General features: G+C 43.8%; 1 protein-coding gene across 1 annotated transcript; it reads right to left on the bottom strand.

Moving 5' to 3' along the window:
* Positions 1-525: 525 nt before the first annotated feature.
* HOATZ (HOATZ cilia and flagella associated protein) lies at positions 526-14302 on the bottom strand. Its single transcript, XM_080983724.1, has 5 exons — positions 13949-14302; positions 11199-11272; positions 6100-6159; positions 5853-5902; positions 526-1084 (listed from the first exon to the last, which is right to left on the bottom strand). The coding sequence occupies exons 1-5, from the start codon at positions 14244-14246 to the stop codon at positions 1018-1020; spliced, it is 549 nt and encodes a 182-aa protein (XP_080839850.1). The 5' UTR covers positions 14247-14302; the 3' UTR covers positions 526-1017.
* Positions 14303-19820: the final 5518 nt, after the last annotated feature.

The following is a 19820-nucleotide window of genomic DNA, read 5'->3' as shown; positions in this document are numbered from 1 at the left end:
TGCTCTCAGACTCAGTTGCCTATCTATGAACTGGAAAGAATAAAGGCAAGTCTCTGAGAGATCTGAAATACATACATTTATAAAAAATACATTTATATTTTGCAAAGCTCTATACGGATGGACAAAAAAGGTTTCTTCAATATTGACACAGCTGTACCCATCCCAACTATTTTCTTCATAGTTTTAAGAGTGTAAAGTATTGTTAGTCATATAATAGAACAAAAATTCTTGTCCCCACAACTCAACAGTGTCAATTTGTGCACACTGAAAACAAGGTGGTAGATTTAGCTCTTGCTAATTTATCTCCATGCATTAATGCCAAAGATCAGGGAAAAGACAGTACTGAAGTGGGGATTCTAGGCAAAATTCACTAGACAATTTTCTGCCAGTGAAAAGTGGTTACTATGCCGCGAAATTCTATGTTGGTTTACTCTGAAGTTAAGTCCCAATGGAGCTTACTCGCCAGGAAGTGTGCACAGGATTGCAGCCTTAGAGACGTAATACAATAGGACATCAACGAAACCCTGAAAACTAGAGTATTTTATTTCAGTAGACATGTTTCTGTGGAGAGACATTTTCTTAAAAATGTACATTACATGTTCCTGATCACCATTTTTGTCACAGAGAAACATCACATCTGGGTTTGAATCTTGGGGGAATGGCCTCTACCAAACCAGAAAATGATAGAAATATCACTCCTAAGACCACTGAAAGATTAACTTTTCAACATGCATAATACAAGCTGGTGTTTCAAAGCCAGTTTATTGTATTTAGCATTTCTAACCATGCCTTGTTGCCTGGCATGACAAACTAATAAATTTACTAGCCAGATTGAAGAATCTATTAGCTTTTGACATAGGGCACTCTTCTGAAACTCTTTAGGAAGACCGTTAGCCAGGGAATCCCACAAGGGCTCAGCATCTGAACAGCTCAAGGCAGAATATGACGAAGAACAGGACAGGATTTCTGAATGGACAAAGACATCGCTCTCCAAGTTGTTCACGTTGACCAAAACGCTCAAGGTAAAGCACTTACACTTTCTTTATCATCAAGGTCAGAGTCTGGTACCTTTTTTTTAATTTCGCTGAAACCAATCAAGAAAATGCACTAAGAATACAAGTTAGTAGCTGTCACACTTTTTGAAACAATATATATGAACTGAAACACAACTATTCTTTGAAAATCTCACTCATACAAATTTTGCAATTGAGTTCTCCAGCCAAGCATTGCGTGGTACCTTGGTTCTTGAACTTAATCTGTTCTGAAGAAGAAGAAGAAGAAGAAGAAGAAGAGGAGGAGTTTGGATTTGATATCCCGCTTTATCACTACCCTAAGGAGTCTCAAAGCGGCTAACAATCTCCTTTTCCTTCCTCCCCCACAACAAACACTCTGTGAGGTGAGTGAGGCTGAGAGACTTCAGAGAAGTGTGACTAGGACGCGAACCCAGTTCACCAGATTACGAGTCTACCGCTCTTAACCACTACACCACACTCTCAAGAGTCCGTTCGACACCCGAAACCGTTCGAAAACCAAGGTGTGGCTTCCGATTGGCTGCAGGAGCTTCCTGCACTCAAGTAAAAGGTGCAGCGGACGTCTGGCTTCTGAAAAACGTTCACAAACTGGAACAGTTACTTACGGGTTTCCGTCTTTCGGGAGCCAAGCCATTCAAGTACCAAGGTACCACTGTATATTAAAGTGTGAAAATAACTGCATATATTAGTGAAAATAGCATACAAAAATGCATTATATTAGACAAGTGTATAGAAATGTGTATAGTAGTTGAATTCTGCACGAAAGTGCTGATGAATTTCATGAGAACTTTTTGTTCTTAAAAAAATTGCAAACTGATGTGGAAATGTGAAGAACTGAACTTGACCAGAAAAACGAGAAACCGAGGGAAGCTGAAACTGACAGATTCTCCCTGTCAGGGAACTGACATCGGAGCTAGAGGTGGAGGGGAGGCTCTCTAATGATGCTGGAGAAGGGCCCAGCAGGGAGAGAGGCAGGTCAGCAGATGGGGAAGCAATTCAGTGCAACACCAGGAATAAGGAGGGGCAGATGGGGGAATCGGAGAGAGGGCTCCCAGACTCTTCACCGGACACCAGCGGGGAGAGCACTGGTCCTCCGCTACCCACGCCCTCCCTGCGCAGAAGACTTCCGTGCAGAGAAAGTAGGAGGAGACTGGGTGTCAAACAACTTTTATGTTGGAAAAGGTTTAAGAAACGCCCACTGACGGATTCTGCTAGCGACTGAGGCAGCCACGAATTGAAGGGCTGTCCAGACAGAAAGGTTTAACAAGGCAACATAGCCAGGAGAGGCGGCAACTTACGCACGAGCAACCCCATACCATTATACTCCCATTCCCACCTCATGCAGCACACTTAAATTTTGCCTTGCTATGGAGTTGGAACGATAAAGAGAAGTGGAACCTGTTTCTGTGAGTGGTGAAAGGGAGGGAAAGGGCTTTACAGGAAGTGAATTTTTCAACCTCTCTGCTATATTTAGTTTGAGGACGTGGCTAAATGAGTATGAAGACTAATCAGTGAGACAGAAAGAAGAAAGAGGGGAGTCATCAGTCTATGAATCGTTGAAAACTGCCAAGGTTTTTGAACAAGAACATCCATTCTCACTTTCTCCCAGTGAGATATACGAGAGTAGCCCCCAAATACTTTAGTAAGAGGATGGGCCCAAAGAATGGTGTCTTTGTTCAGGGATTGTGTGCCTTTAACCACTGTGCCGACCATGCTAGCGGACCTCCTATGGCACATTGATGGGCCTGGAACTTCTACCTGGGAATTCACTGATCCAGTGAGAGGCAGATCTCTCTCCACATAGTAAGGAAACCACACTGGATGATAAACCGGATTGGGGGTGGGCAGAGAGGACCCGGGAGTAAGAACAAGCAAGTAGAAGGAATTGTTTCAGATCATTTCATGGGAGCAGCTTGGGATTCCCAGCAAAAGAACCACTGAAATGGATGCAGCATGTGCAGGCAGGAAGAGGAGGAGGAGATTGATCTTAGAAGAATGTCTTGCAGAAAGACAGCACGGTAAAGCCTCGATGAACTCCAAAAAAGTCAGCTGGAACAAATAAGGCATTCTCCACCATCCATCTTAGCTGTCATTTCTAGTAGGAACCGCTGCAGCCAGAACAACCAATTTTTAAAGGAAAAGAGGAGAAAGGGGGGGAAAGGTGGAGAATGAATGTTTGCCTATTAATAAACCAAAAAGTAATACAAGGAGCCAGAAAGTTGATGAAGGAATATTTTGAAAACAATTGGAGAAAAGGGACAGATGTAAAAACTAGTGTGGGATGATGGGAAGGCAGTTGTTAGGGGATATTTCATACAACAAAACTCAACAGCATATAAGAATAAAGAAAAAAAAGAAAAGGGAGCTTTTAGAAGAAATTAAAAGGAAGGAAAAATTGGCCTATGCAAGCAAAAATAAAGAGAGATTAAATCAAGAAATTAAATTACTGAGAGTAGAATACAATAAAATTATAGAACAGGAGGTAGAACAACAATGCAAATTTTGGAAATATAAAAATTCTGAATGGGCAAATAAACCAGGCAAGATCCTTGCCTGGCAATTAAAGAAACAAAGAAATGAAAAATTAATAAATAGGATAAAAGTAGAAGAGAGGACAATAAGGGACATTACAGAAATTAAAGAATTTGAAAAATATTATAAAAAATTATATCAGAAAGATGAAGTGTCAATAGAAGAAGCACTTATCAAGAGGCTTTTCAGAAACTGAAGTTGCTGTGGGATTTCTCGGGGAAAGGTACCAGGAAACCCAACAAAGCGGGAGATGGACCTGCAGCCAATCTAATGAATTGCTCCCCGCCCCCCATGAAAAATGTGTGCTGGAACTCACCATGAAGTTGTTACAGTAAGTCACCAAGTGACTCAGGGCAGCCCTGAACTCGGAGCAGCCTGTTTGACAACAGCTGTGTTCACTGCCCGCGGAGGTGCTAAAAGCTATGGCAAGCTGCCCCTCTAGCTGGTTTGAGGGTCGCCCCTGTTTTTGGTGCAGGTCAAATAAATGTGCCCAAGCCTCCCTCATTCTCTTGGATTCAGGCAGATGGCCAGGGCAGCTCGAAAAGGCCCTCGCTGAAACGCATGAAACACCATGGCTGGAATGCTTAAAGCCCTATGGGGCGGAGCCAATTTGTATTTCCCTTTCTTCAGTCTGTCTCCCATGTAGCAGCAGGGGCCTTTTAGCAGCCTCTTTTTTTCTCTTTCTTTCTTTTCAGAATCCACAGGAAATCCTAGAATTGGAGGGGACTCCAGAAACCCATTTAGTCTAACCCCCAAGCTCATTACAAAACTGTAACAAGCTGGGGGTTGGAATTCTACTTTCTTGCGGGTCATAAGCTGTCCTGGCTGAGAAAAATTCTATCAATTAACACATTAAAAGGGAAGAATTTGCTGAGTGAAGGAGTGTGTGAGATGCCAAGTCAGCTCTTCCAGAGGGGTAGTTTTTTAAAAGATGTGGCTTTTAATTTCTTATGGCTTTATTCTCTCCCCCCCCCCCCCATTGCTGAACCTAAACCCTGCCAATAATAATTAATAAGACCTGCTACTTTATGCTGCCAGGTTTTACATGTTTTAGTCAGTGTTGGAGAAAATAATTTCATTTTACTATGAAGTGTGTGCCTCAATGATCTCCCCAGTCCTATTCAGTCTGCCCATTGGGCACATAAATAATCCTTCCCACAACCCGTCATTTTAAGACTAAAAGAAAAAAATAGTAAAGATCTTCATAGTAAAATGAAATTGCTTTGCCAATGCAGATCTACTCCATCATTGTTTATACGCACGTTGGCAGGGATGTGCCTGAGAAAGTGTGGATTAAGCCAGCCCAGGAAAGTAAACCAGTGTTGTTTTATCCATTTTGTTGGAGGAAGCAGGGCATTAAAGTAGTATATGGCAACCCTGAAGTGTAGCCCATAGTTGTTTTTCTGGCATGTTTGGTTTCTTCCCAAGGAAATGAAGAGTGTGTGGGGAATTGGCTGTAGAAGCAGTGCAATAACCTGAGGGTTGGAGGGCGTAAAGAGAGCTGGGGGGGGGGGGAATGGAGGATTTCAACTTTAAGTGAAGAGACTTGGAATACAAGTTTCTCAGAGACCCGGTCTACCAAGAACTTGCCATCATTTAGTCGCCAGACCTACCAGAAATGAAAAGCCTCCTCTCTTGTGCTAATTATGCTTATTTCTTTTGAGTATTTACTTCTCACCCCTGGCCTAGAAAAATTCCTACTGACAATTATGAGTGTACATCACCCAAACTCTGGCTTTTTCATCATTAGTATCCAGTAGTGATGTATGGAAATGAGAGCTGGACCATAAAGAAGGCTGATCACCGAAGAATTGATGCTTTTGAATTATGGTGCTGGAGGAGACTCTTGAGAGTCCCATGGACTGCAAGAAGATCAAACCTATCCATTCTTAAGGAAATCAGCCCTGAGTGCTCACTGGAAGGACAGATCCAGAAGCTGAGACGCCAATACTTTGGCCACCTCATGAGAAGAGAAGACTCCCTGGAAAAGACCCTGATGTTGGGAAAGATGGAGGGCACAAGAAGAAGGGGACGACAGAGGATGAGATGGTTGGACAGTGTTCTCGAAGCTACCAGCATGAGTTTGACTAAACTGCGGGAGGCAGTGGAAGACAAGAGTGCCTGGTGTGCTCTGGTCCATGGGGTCACGAAGAGTCGGACACGACTAAACAACAACAACATCCTGTAAAAATGTGTGGTAAGTTGCAAGAGTGCAAAGAAAACTGGAGGTTTCACATTTCAAAACTTTTAAAAATAATTAGAGACAAACATGAAATAAAGCAATATTACCTTTCGCAAGGTCTGGTCTTTGGCTTATATGGATCAGATACCATTTCTTTCTGAGAAATAAATATAGTTTACTTTAAAAAGGTTTATAGTCACACTGTAGGCACCAATGAAACTAAGTATCATTATCTCTACTGGCACATCAAATATGTACCATTTCTTGTTACTATGGCATGCAAAACATAAATACAAAAATCCAACCTCCCAAAGTTTTGGCCCGCATTAAGAAAAAAATAATACTCCATTTTACCGCAATCCTCTCTTCCCTTTGTTTCTTCAGTAATGCTATTATTTCTTCTCTCTTCTTGCTCTGAAAGAAAAAATATACTTGTAATAATTAAGTGCAGAGAAATGAATCTGGGACTCTTTACACAAACTTGTTCAACCTGGGTGAGTAGTAAAGTGACCCTATAGAGAAGAAATGTTTGTATAGCCAACCGTTCAATTCCACACATCGTATGCTAACGGATGAGCCAAATTAATTTTGGAGATCCACCTGCCTCAAGCTCACCCAACTGATAGAGAACTTCAACCATGTACTGGCTTACACAATCAGCTATAAATCAAGACTACTTTGTTCAAGTCTCACCCTCTGCCACAAACTCACAAGTCACACACTCTCTACATGTCAGCTTGTACACTTATAGAGTTGCTCTTAAGGATTATTTTTATAATTTATTTATTAAATTTATATACTGCCCTTAATCTGGCAGTTCACAAGATAATAGATCAGTTTCAGGCTAACTTAGCTGAACTGAAGTGTCATTAAATTCAACAGGACAAGTCAGCCATGACTAGAGATATCGGAGAATTCCATCGGAAATGGAAAGAGGGGCAGCAATTAATCAGGAATGTAAGCAATTACAAGCGGTATTCACTTTCTTGTGTGTGTGTTTTAGTCTGCAAACATAACATAAATAATTATGTTATTTTCTGCATTACTTGAGGTTTCTCTTCCACTGAAATTAATCATGTACAGTAATTAATTATGTCAGTATTAGCAATAGGAGCTAGTGAGAATAACATAGCTTCTAGAAGAAGCTAAACTGTAGCAGAATGGAAACAGTGCTGATTGTGATGTTCACGGGACATGATGGAAATCAATGCTTCTGTGCATCCCTAGGCATGACTTAAGTCCCACTGATTTAATTGGAAATGAAGGGCAACTAACTCACTCTGGATCCAGCCCAATGGGTTGAAATGCTAAGAACATCAGGAGAGGCTGATGCCAAACATTTGCTCTGTAAGCTACCACACCCTAAACAGCAAACCTCAAGTTCAAGCAAAAGAAAAGAGAATGTGATTTGCTACTCTTTAAAATCTTCATTCCTCCTGCAAGGCAACAAATTAGTTTTGTTCTTGATGAGATGGATTTTAGACGTCTCCTGGAGCGCTATTCTGGCCTGGTGATCTATATTTTGCAGGATGCACGTGGACTTAATAGTTCTCCCAGTTGTGTTTCAAAAGCAGAAAAGAGGGATATAGTGAGTCAGAATGTTGCATCTTTTTGTTGTGGGAGTTGCTTGGATAAAACAAAATAGCCTGGAAAATTCTCAAGTGCAAGAAAAGGGGAAATGAATTCATTATTATGTTTTGTCAACAAATTTAGATTCTTAGGCTTTCAATCAGTCATAGCTCTTGTGAAACTTCTGCTTTTGAAAAAGCCGCTTCCAAATGAGATGGTTACACATCGGAGTTAGTTTGGTCCTTTACTATATTTAATTTCTCTGGTTTAACCAAGACTTGTAAAGATTATTGATTTATTTAGAAAATGTATAAACTGCTTCATCAAAAAATTATCCTAGCAGTGCACAAATAAACACAAATAAAACATGGGTAAAGTTCACAAACCATTTAAAAGCATATATGCATCAAACTATCAAAAGTTACATACTACATACATATTATATAAGAATTACAACCACCCTATCTGAGCTTCTGGGTAGCTTATGATGCATTTTCAGTGCAACAACCTTGAGAAGTTGGTTGGTTAAGAAGATGTTGCTGGATTATACAGTTCTTGCTGCTGCTTTACTGAGTCTCTTTTATGGATTTTAGTATGGTTTTTAATTGTAACCTATTGTTTCCCCTGGGATGCGGGTGGCGCTGTGGGTAAAACCTCAGCGCCTAGGACTTGCCGATCGCATGGTCGGCGGTTCGAATCCCTGCGGCGGGGTTAGCTCCCATCGTTTGGTCCCAGCTCCTGCCCACCTAGCAGTTCGAAAGCACAATTAAGTGCAAGTAGATAAATAGGTACCACTTTCTAGCGGGAAGGTAAACGGTGTTCCGTGTGCTGCTCTGGTGCCGGTTCGCCGGAGCAGCTTCGTCGCGCTGGCCACGTGACCCGGAAATGTCTGCGGACAGCGCTGGCTCCCGGCCTCTAGAGTGAGATGAGTGCACAACCCTAGAGTCTGTCAAGACTGGCCCGTACGGGCAGGGGTACCTTTACCTTTACCTTTATTGTTTTCCCTACCTTCTGATTTGCATTATGTTCTTAAAATTTTAAAAGTAATTTAGAGACTTTCTGTAGCAAGTGACTAATAAACTGAAAAAATAAAACCATATGGCTCTACAGAATAATTTTCTAGCCAAAATCAACCAGACTTGCTGATGACTTATGATACGCAAAATTGAGCAATCTTGAGCTCACATCTTTCTGTGGCTAAAATATTTAACAAAATAACGGGGGAGGGGGGAACATTGAACAGGCTCACTTCTCTTAATCCAATTTCTACTAGGTAGGTTTAATGGATGTTGCTAGATTAAATCCATTATATGGTTATTAATTGCAATAAGTAGGAATGCAGGCTTGCAAGAAACAGATGCAGACCTCAGCACTTTTCAGCTCCTCCTAACGACTGCTTGAATCTGGCTTCCTTCCCAGCCCTGAGATATAAAGCTTTTCATTTAATATAAAAAGAGGGGGAGGGAAGCCCTCTAAAATTTGACTAAAATTAGGGAAATATCCTCAAATTACAGGCTAGCACTAGCAGCCATAGCACAACACTGTAACATTATATGGTTTACAGTAATGTTACTTACACTTTCAATTAGCTTAATGATAAATGTGCACAGTGAGCCAGGAGACAAAAGATGCTTAGTTCCACAGTGTGCTTCAGGAGTTAATTAGCAAAGAGCCAACATGGTGTTTCCCCATCAAGATATATAGAACATTGGTCAATTTCCCGTTACATCTGCTGCAGCATCATAAATGATGTGGTCCCAACAAGTCTAGAACTGACATAACTGTTGCTCCTGGAGCCTGCGCTTCCTATATCCTCTGACAGCAACTTACCTGGAATTTTCCTTGATTGATGGAGTCTAATGGACTGTACTGCCAGACTGGTTCCCCATATTCTACAATGCTGGCTATAAATGCCTCCCCTGACAGCCACAGAGTAGTCACTATTGTAACCAAGAACTTCTGGCTGCTTTTCTCTGTCCAGCCTGGCTTTGTTTCCATGTTTGAACTTGATTTCCAGAACCAAAACTTGAACTAGACCAACAGCATCCTTGTTCCCAGAGGACAGCCCACAGTCCACAATGGACACAGTGATCCTGACCTAAGGATTCATGGCTAAAGAACCAACTTTTTGGGTTTGAAAGCAACACTTGTTCACCAGAATCCTTCATATTTACTTAGAAGCAAGTGGGACTTTCTAACAAATGTGCTTAGGGTTAAACCTTACTGTGTTTGAAAGCCTTATAATCCTTTTTTTAATATATCTCTTCTAAAGCTCTGTGAGGAAAATCACCATTATTCTCAAGTTAAGTCTACGTAAATTTCAGTAATTTGGGGACGAAGATGGGTTTTGGAATGCAAGTATCCCACAAGGAATCTGCTTTAAACTGAATCAGTATAGCTGTAAGAAGGCATCCCTTTCCCATTCCATTCTGTATTTGCAGCATGCAGCCCTGTTTTCATCCTGCTGTAATTAGTAACGTAATTTATGCTGTCTTAACATTATTTCACCCCACCCATTTCAGTGCAGAGGAAGTTGAATGCAAATAGGGAAGAAACTTAATCTGTTGTGTATCATTGTGGACTGAAAGCAACAACAGCAGTAAACGCTGTTTCCTATTCCAGGCATGAGATGAATAAGCCAATACCAGCAATTTCTGCTCCTGTCAGAATTCCCTGGCATCCCTACGAATTGGACCACAGATCCATCTACCTCAGTATTGTCTGCACTGACTGGCAGTAGCTCTCCAGGGTTTCAGGCAGGAATCCTTCTCACCTGGAGATGCTGCAGATTGAACCTGGAAGCTTCTGCACACAAAGCAGATGTCCCTCTGCCACTGAACCACTGCCCTTTCCTTACACCTAAATCCAAATCAATATCCACTGGCCCATACCAAGGTTGTGTTGCAGTCAGGATATACTCAGTGTGCAGCAGGAATGGCAAGCTTACAGCTGGTGGGCAGGATCTGTCTCACAAAGCAATTTTGTATGGCCCAAGGCAGCCATACAAAATGCTTTCAAGAATTGTGTGCAAAAAGGAAAAAAAGAAGAGATTTCTATGCAATGCCCCTGTCATGTACCCATCCCCAAACACACCTTTTCCATATACAGGGCCAGGAGCACACTAAATTGAACAGCCACAAAAACAGGGTGCTTTAGTGAGCAAAGAATCCAGCTGAGAATCTTAGCTTTCATTTCTTTTGAAATCAAGTTTGTATCCCTCACGGCTGCAAAGATATGCTTGAACATGCATTGGCTATGGCTGCTAAAATCTCCAAAGCCAGAGGAGCAGCTGAGTAAGAGTTGCACATAAATTATACAGGTTACCAAAGCCAGCTTTACTTACTGAGTCTCTAGACGCGGCTACAGAATTTATTATTATTTTAATACAGCCCTGTCCATAATTAAGTACCTGTTGCTAAGTGGCATTGGGTTTGTCTGGGAAGATGCATTTCTGGGCTCAAACTATTGACTGGAGAACAGGGGGTGCCCAAGAATACAGTTCTCTCTCTCTCTCTGATGCAGCAATAAAAAGCTTGCTTATTTTTCTGCCCAATCACTGGTGCAGCACAAATCTTGAAGAAAGGCCATTTCAATCTTTTCAAATTTATGTTTCTAATCCAATGTGCTTGCATGTCTTCCTCTCTCTCAGATTTACAATGCAATTTAATTATCTCAATTTCTTCAGTGAAAGAGATAATCAGATAGAAAGGCTTCTGGAGTGGGGGGGGGCTAACCTGTACAAACAATATAGAATTATCTACATGTATATAATTATCTACTTGAATTCTAATCATTTTTCAGGAAAGACACTGAAAAATAATATAAAACACAAACATGTTACTATTATTATTATTATTATTATTCTGAGAAGGAAGGAATCTTACCTTCTTAATATACTGTTCCTTCAAATCACTTTCCCCAGCAACACTATTTTCCGTGCTTTTGTCATCTTCTTTTTCTAAGTAAAACAAATGAAAGTAAAACAGTGAGGTTGCAGTCCTGATTCTATTTACCTGGGAATAAGCCCCATTTACGGAATAATTCAAAACTGTATGGAGCAATAGCCACTAATACCTAAGCAAATGATGGTAAGATAGAATGAAGGCTTACAGCAAGATGAGAAGGGTGAATGGTTACGGGTAGACAACCCAAAAAAGGAACAGCTGTCCATTTTTAGTCAGAATAGAGCCAATTTCCCCAAAGATCTCTCGTCTAGTCACCTGCAGACAATTCCTACCCGCTGCAGGCAAATCTACAAGGAGCTACTTCTAAATCTGCTGAAAAGTGATTTTCTTTTTTAAAGAAATGAAAATTTTGGGTACTCCTGTGGCCAAGAGGAGGCACATTAAATAGTGGGGTGATCTGGAGAAGAAATGGAGAATCATTTCCTAGGGCAAAGAGACGCTGCATTCATTTCAAATCAATCCTGCGAAGTGAACTGCAGGTTGACTGGAGAATATGTGGGCTGGTGTCAGGACTTACAGACAAAGGGGGCTATCCGCTGCCCTCAGGAAACTGGGGTGGCAACCCACGGGCAATTATCAGTAAGAGGAGAAAAACAGTGATTCCTCCCACCCCGCAGGCACAGTGTCTTCTCCAGTTTAACAAAGGGATGCTTCTGGTATCCCACCTGATTACTCTGCAGGCAGATGGGGGCTCCTAATGATAAAAAGGTAGATAAGCTTGAAGGGATAGCCTTAGATGTAACAGAGGATGCTCACCCAGACCCATAGCTGTCAACTTTCAGATCTGAAAATAAGGGATCAGCAGCCTCACCTGTCCTAGGGACAGTCTATGGCAGGGGTCTGCAACCTTTAAGACAAAAAGAGCCACTTGGACCTGTTTCCGAAGAAAAAAAAACTGGGAGCCGCAAAACCATTGCATGCATGCCGCTGCCCTCCGATCTGACAGCGGGCGGGAAGGTGACGTCGGGACGGTGCGTGACTAACGCACCCACCGCCCCCATGCGACGTCACAGCCAGTACAGCGCCCGCCACAGTGGGGAGTGTCGGGGCGCACAATGCGCCTCCCCCCCTCGCTAGTATCTGCCCCGGAGCCGCAGCAAAGGTGTAAAAGAGCCACATGCGGCTCCGGAGCCGCGGGTTGCAGACCCCTGGTCTATGGGATATCTAACAATCCGGGATAGCAGCAGGAAACAGCACTGGAATAAGGGAATTTCCCGCAAAAAACGGGAAGGTTGACAGCTATGTCCAGACTCCATGAATAGAACAGTAACACCCCAGAAGATGGGGAGATGGTGGTGCATGGTAGTAACTTCGACTAATAGAAGGGGAGACTGCTGAACAAGTGTGGTTAAAATGTTGGATGAGGACCTGCGAGGCCCACATAGCCACGAAGCTCCCTGGGTGACTTGTGGGGACCTGTCCCTCTCTCATCCTATCCTACCCTGCAGGGTTGTTGTGAGAACCACTTAAATATACACTCCTAGTAGCAGTTTGCTGGAGTTAGGACCCGCGAGGCCAGGGTTCGAATCCCCACTCAAGCCTCTCTCAGCCTAACCTACCCCACCGGGCTGCTGGGAGGGCAAGATGGAGAGAACCATGTAGGCCACACTGAGCTCCTTGGAGGGAAGTGCAATAAAACAATACAGCGGTACCTTGGTTCTCAAACGCCTTGATATTCAAAAAACTTGGAACCCAAACACTGCAAACCCGGAAGTAAGTGTTCCGGTTTGTGAACATTTTTCGGAAGCCAAATGTGCTCCGTTTTGAGTATTGTTTCTGATTTGAGTACTGCACTTCTGATTTGAGTGTTAGGCGGAGGTCTGTCCGTTTTTGCTATTTTGCGACTTTTTGTTTCGTTTCTGTGACTGTGTGGAACCCAGTTCAGCTACTGATTGACTGTGTGACTGCAGTACATTGTTAATCTCTATCATTTTATGGATCAAAATGGTTTCGTTAGATAGTAAAATTCATGTTAAATTGCTGTTTTAGGGGTTAGTTTTAAGAGTCTGGAATGGATTAATCTATTTTGCATTACTCTGTTCACTTAGTTTTGGAACGGACTTCTGGAACGGATTAAGTTTGAGAACCAAGGTACCACTGTAGAGTAAAAGGTAAAGGGACCCCTGACCATTAGGTCCAGTCGTGGCCGACTTTGGGGTTGCGGCGCTCATCTCGCTTTATTGGCCGAGGGAGCTGGCGTACAGCTTCCAGGTCATGTGGCCAGCATGACTAAGCCGCTTCTGGCGAACCAGAGCAGCGCACGGAAATGCCATTTACCTTCCCGCCAGAGCGGTACCTATTTATCTGCTTGCACTTTGAGGTGCTTTCGAACTGCTAGGTTGGCAGGAGCTGGGACCGAGCAATGGGAGCTCACACCGTCACTGGGATCTGAACCACCGACCCGCTCTGTGGTTTAACCCAGAGTGCCACCCGCGTCCCTGTACAGTACAACACAACAAAACAGGCCCAGGGCTGAGGATGCGCACGCAGGCCACGCCCCTTTTTCCCTGGGGAGAAAGGACATGAACTCTGCACGTGCCCCGGGGCACCCTGACTTTCCCCTCGCTCGGAGCCAGCGGGGAGGAGGAAGCCCTGCCAGGGGAAAAGAAGGGGGGGCGAGGGGAGGGAAGCCAAGGGAACCAGGGGCGCTGCTTCTTCTCCCTCCTCACTGTTGTCGGGGGTGCGGGGGATTTGCAGGCTGGTGCCGCTCGGCGCCTCCGACCCGGAGCCCTTCCTGGAGCTGGAGCAGCTGGCCGAGTCCCTTCGCGGCCCCAGGCGGGACTCGAGCGGCGGCTGGAGGGTGACGGAGTTCCAGAAGGACTTGGCCAGCGTCACGTCCTGCTCGCAGGAGCCCGTGAAGGCCAGGAAGGCGGGAGAAGGCAGCGGCGTCGGAGAAGCCATGGCGGCCGCGGCGGCCGTCGTCGGAGGGGCCTCAGGCCTCGGCGTCTCCGGCCTCGGCGTTTCCATGACGCCCGGAGGAGGCGGAGGCCTCGCGCTCTCCTTCCCGCCCTTGCGCTCCGGCGGCTCACCTGCCTCCCGCTGGCAACCGTCGCTCTGGGCCTCCCTCTGCCCCGGATGAAGGGGGATTCGGAGTAGAGGCAGAAAGCGGGGTGGCCGAGGAAAGGTGGCGTGGCCTGGGCCTCGGGATATTACTATGTGTCTCCTATTCGTTTCAGAACATTCATTTCTTTTATATATATCATAATTTGTATTAGTTTTCCATTGCAATCCAGTAATAGTCTCATTATAACAACGCCAAATTATAATACAATTACCAATACCAGTCATTCATATACCAAATTATAATATAAGCATAGCTGTCAACTTTTCCCTTTTCTTGAGAGGAATCCTATTCAGAATAAGGGAATTTCCCTTTAAAAAAAGGAAAAGTTGACAGCTATGAATATAAGTACCCCCCCCCGGCCCGCATGCTAGAATTGATGGATTGATGATTTACTTTATTTCTGCATTCCAAAATCTTACTAATTTCAATCACACTCCAGTCAAAGTAACAATCCCTTATACAACAACTGCAATATTAACAACTTCCATTCGTATTGACACATTAAATGATTGATAAAACTACAGGTGAGGCACTCAAACTATATATCCTTTTTCTTCCTGTGTGTGGCAATTATTCTGTCCGTGATGTTCCTTCCTGTCCTTGTAAAATATTATGATGGAGAACAGCAACAACCGGGAAAAGAGAGACATATTTCATAACATTCATTTCTGTACCGCCTCAATTGTAAAGAAAAACCCTCAGGGTCTGTAATTATTTCATTGTTTCCTATTTATTAAATTCCATACCCTCCAATGTTTCTCTGATGAAAATAGGGATGTCCCATTCCATAATAATAACTTTACCATTTGTACTCCTCTCATTGGACCACGTTGCCCCAGCCACTCTGGGCGGCTTCCAACACATATAAAAACATGATTTAAATTGTTTCCTATACAGGGCTGCCTTTCAGTTGGCTCGGGGGTTGGATAACTCCACACTCTCCCAACAGTTCTCTGATGAAAAGAGGGGCATCCTAAGGAAAAGGGGACATTCTGGGCTCAAATCAGAAACCGGGATGGCTTATTGTAAAATCAGGGCTGTCCCTGGAAAATAGGGACACTTGGAGGGTCTGCCCTTTACCCGCAGATCTCAGGGTGGTTCACAACAAAAAGATTGCAACCTCCCCCCCCAAAAGAGCCCACTTTTAATGGGCATCATCAGGTACACAGGGCACCTTTTTCTGGAAGAAAAGTACTGGTTTAAAATGTGGCACTTACTGTAACAACTGGTGAGTATTGGCACCTTTTTTTTGTAGCAGAATAGCACTAGCCATCATCGAGATGTTGTAGGAAAACAACTCCCATCAGTCCCAGCCAGCACAATATGCTACCTGGGACTGATGGGAGCTGTAGTCCAACAACATCTCGAGGGCACCAGGTTGGCAAAGGTTGCTCCAGAAGAAAGTGTAACCAACACGATGCTCTCCAAACGTTGGATTGCAAGTGCCATAATCCCTCACCATTGACCATACTGGCAGGGGTTGGTGGGAATTGTAGTCCACAATGTGGCATCATCTTGCGTGTTGTCTGTGTTCAGGGGAACATAGGATGCTGACTGCTTTGTATCAAATTGGCTGTCTTCGTCTGTCAATCACAGTGTTGTTGACACTAACCTGGTGGCAGCTGCAGGGTTTCAAGCAGAGTTCTCACCTAGCCCTACCTAGAGAGTATTCAGAGTATTTGCATTCAGAGCAGATGATCTACCACTGAGCTAGGGCTCACTGATTCAATGAGGCTGTATCACCATCACTGAACTCATTTCCTGCATTTGTAGGTGGGCACCTCGTGAGCGCCACTGTTAACAGGATGCCCAATTGGTGGGTATTTGCAGAGTTTTCAGGAATGCTTTGGGATGTGGATGGAGGTGTCTGTCATTTTCCTGCTGTTTTCTGGTGTAGTGTCTTTCCTCCCATGTGAACTGAGTATGCACTGGATACAGTAGCCGTTCTACAGGGATAGGGGCGGTGTATCTCTGGCCCGCGCATAATATGAGTATAGGCTGGGCAACACATACATGGGGCCCTGTAAATTAACAATAAGCTAATAAATAATAATGGAGAGTCAGAATAACCATCTTGATAGTTTATCAGAATGGCAGGCAGGTTTAACTTTTTATTTAACAAAATGTATGCAACACAGATTCAAAAGACCTCTAAGCGATTTGCAAAAGACAATCTGAAATATTAATGAAAAATACCAATAAAAACATTTAAAAAGCGTTTACATATATATGCGTGTCTCTCTGTGTGCGATAAAACCAGTAATTTAAAAGCAATTATGCTTACTAAAATCACATTACACAGAAAATCATATCACAATTGTATGCTAAAATTACATGTCTCGTTAGGTGTGCTGGAAGATAAACATTTTTAGTAGGCACTGATAACAATGCAGCAAAGGTAGTTTCAGTGGGGCAGAGTGTTCCAAAGAGTAGGGGCTGCCACACTGAAGAATTGATTCCTTGCAAGTGTGGAACAAACTGTTCCCAGTTCCCAGATCTATGTGGTCTAGCAGGTACATATGAGGTACATAGGTGCCATCTTCTGGAGGAGACCTCTTCAGCTCTTTACCTTCTGTGTTGATTTTTCTTCGAAGAATGCTACTTCCAGGCCTCAGTTGCCAAAGCTTCCATGCAAACAGTCGTGTTTCCTAGCCAGAGGTGAGACAGACCATTTTACCTGGCCGTGTTGTTAGTGACTGTTGCCTTCGTCAGTCAGCTAACTACACTGCCTGGTAACAAGGCTGGTGTTTAGACTCTTTCCAGCAGCCTAATTTCCTCCTTAACTCTGCGAGCCTCCCACATTATCTTAAGTGACAGCAATTAGATTTAAGCCTACATTTTGTAGTTAGATCTTACAGAAAATACATCCCACTCAACGGTTAATTTTCAAAAAGAGGGCTCAATCTGAACCCTGCACTGAAGACAAAATGGTACGTTTGCACAGAATGCGGCAGGATGCTTCCTCTGCATTATGTACGTTACACCTGTGTTTTAACTGAGAAGACATTTCGAAGGCACAATACCCTTTACATTAAAAAAGTGGAAAAAAGTGATGGTGGTCTTGCAATTGCTATTATAGAATTATAGAGTTGGAAAGGACCCATATAAATCTAGTTAAGTGTTCTTCAACCTGCAGCCCCCCCCCCGGGTTTCATTGGACTACAATTCCCATAATTCCTGACTATTGGCCATGCTGGCTGGGGCTGAAGGGAGTTGGAGCCCAACAACATCTGGAGGATGGCAGGTTCCCTACCCCTCCTTTAGCTTCTGGATATGTTTGCACTTCCTTAGGGTGAAGAGTGCATAAAATAACAACAATACTTTTCCAGGCAGCCACCATTTACTCCCCCATAAATTTCAGCAGTATTTCACTTCTATCTACTGTTTGCACATAGTTCTTCAGCAGGGATCAAACTGCTGGTGCTCCTTTTTGCTCTGCTCCCCAGGCATGTCGAGGAGAAGAAACGTCACCTTGTCTCCTATTCCCTTACTTGGCGTAAGGAAGAAAACGAGCACTATCTTTGAAAAAGGCCACTCTGGCCTACTCTTTCTGCCCCCGAAACATAGTAATTCATGCTCCATTTCAAAACCAATACATTGGTTTAGATGCTGGAAAAAAGTCAAGGCTGGCTGAAAGGATGGAGGAGCCTTCAGTATTCTAGTGTTCCCAAATGTGTGATCTATAATGACTTTGAGCATTGCATATGGACAAAAGCTAGAATCAGATAGACGCAACCACGTACAACTTACTTCACTTCTGTCAACTTTTGATTGCAAAGAGAGCATCCCATGCTAACCAGGTTCCTGTGATTACTGCTCTCTCCTCTTGTGATAAAGGGGAAAGACACAAGAAGTGGGGAATATTAAAAGGGGTTGCGTATGCAGAGTGAGCTCCCCTACTCTGTGGTTTATTTAGCATAATAGGAAGACGAGCCCTTAAATATACTACGGTTGCAGGATATCTGTTCTCCAGCAGCAAATTCAGGCCAGGTGACCACTAACACTGGATCTGTAAGACAGTCTTTGCCAACCTGGTGCCAGTGTGCTGGCGGGGGTTGCAGTCCAGGAGGGCACTAGGTTGGCGAAGGCGGTGAAAGGCTAGGTCCCTCAAACTAGGATGCCAGGGCCTTGCTTCCTACACCATTTAGGCAGAAGGAGCATCTGTGTTATCCAGAGGTGACCCCTGAGCACCCACTGACTCCATCAGTACCCAGTCAGGTGACCCAGAAAACCAATGTAGCTCCACCATGCTCTATAAATGGCATGTCCCATATGCTCTTCCTTCCTGTAGAGAATTATTTGGCAGGTTCCGCTTCCTCAGGCACACGGCTGCTTTGGGAACCTAGCCTTTCTTGCCTGCCTTAGACTGGCACTTGGCCTCTGTCTGCTTCTCTCTCCCACTTCACCCCTGGTGCTTTATTTCTCCTGATCCCAGGGCTCTGATCCCTCCACCCCATCCCATTCAACCCTGGCCAAATTCTGCTGTGACAGGATCATGCCCAACCAGTGCTAAAATAGTAACAAGACTGCCAGTGTGTTCCTAATGTTGCGGGTCATGGAGCAACGCAGATTCTTGGCGACCATCCAGCGTACTTCCTTGAGTCAGCATCATCTCTTAAAAGCCCCTTTGTCTTGCTTGCTGCTGAGCTGGTGGCTTCTACGAAGAAACAGGATATTATGAACAGAGACAGATAGTAATTCTTTGGGTTCAAGCCGAGAACCAGCTTTCCGGATGTTTTCTGCAGCGCTGGTGAGGTCTGCCATTGGGGGAATTCTGCGCCTTGTTTTGATAACAGTGAAGCTAGTGATTGCTCGGGGAAACGGATACAATCAGCTAACTACACTGCCTACAAACCAAATGCTACTTCTGCAGCGTCCGAGCCTGAAAAAGACAAAACGTTTCCAGCAATTACACCTCCCGTTCGCTCGTTCCTTTGCTTTGAAATAATAAAGTGCACTGTATTTTGCATGTTGCGCCAGGGCTGTGTGTGTTCTCATTTTCCAGCTGCTGGCAAAAAGTTAGGTAATGAAAGCAGAATGCAATCTGCTGTGAATCCTTGTTTCCCATTTTTTTTTTTTTTTTAAAAAGCAAGTTTCTAGGCTACGATGGCCACAAAAGATGGCCTTGAAAGTCTGAAAGCAATACCTGGTAAATTCTCAAAAGCTAGAGGTGACTGGATAGTGTTCTGGTGGTCAGAGAGAACGGTGCAGTGCCCTTCACAATTTTTATTATATATATATATATAGAGAGAGAGAGAGAGAGAGAGAGGGAGGCATGGGTCTTTTTCTCAGAATAGAGTACACCTGGTTGTGACTCCTCACTGTAGCAGTCCCCAGAGTTCCCTCATGCTTTAGTGTGGCTGAGAAACAAATTTGAAGAATGCGTTGGGGGTCTATGGAGAGAAACAGGATTTTTCCTTGGCTCCCATTCACTCTTATGGGGCCACAATCTTGGAGATTTGCAGGGAGCAAATCTA

This window comes from Podarcis pityusensis (genome assembly GCF_964106645.2).
Source record: "Podarcis pityusensis genome assembly, chromosome: 15".
Lineage (NCBI taxonomy): Eukaryota > Metazoa > Chordata > Lepidosauria > Squamata > Lacertidae > Podarcis > Podarcis pityusensis.
This window is presented reverse-complemented; position numbering and strand designations above follow the sequence as displayed.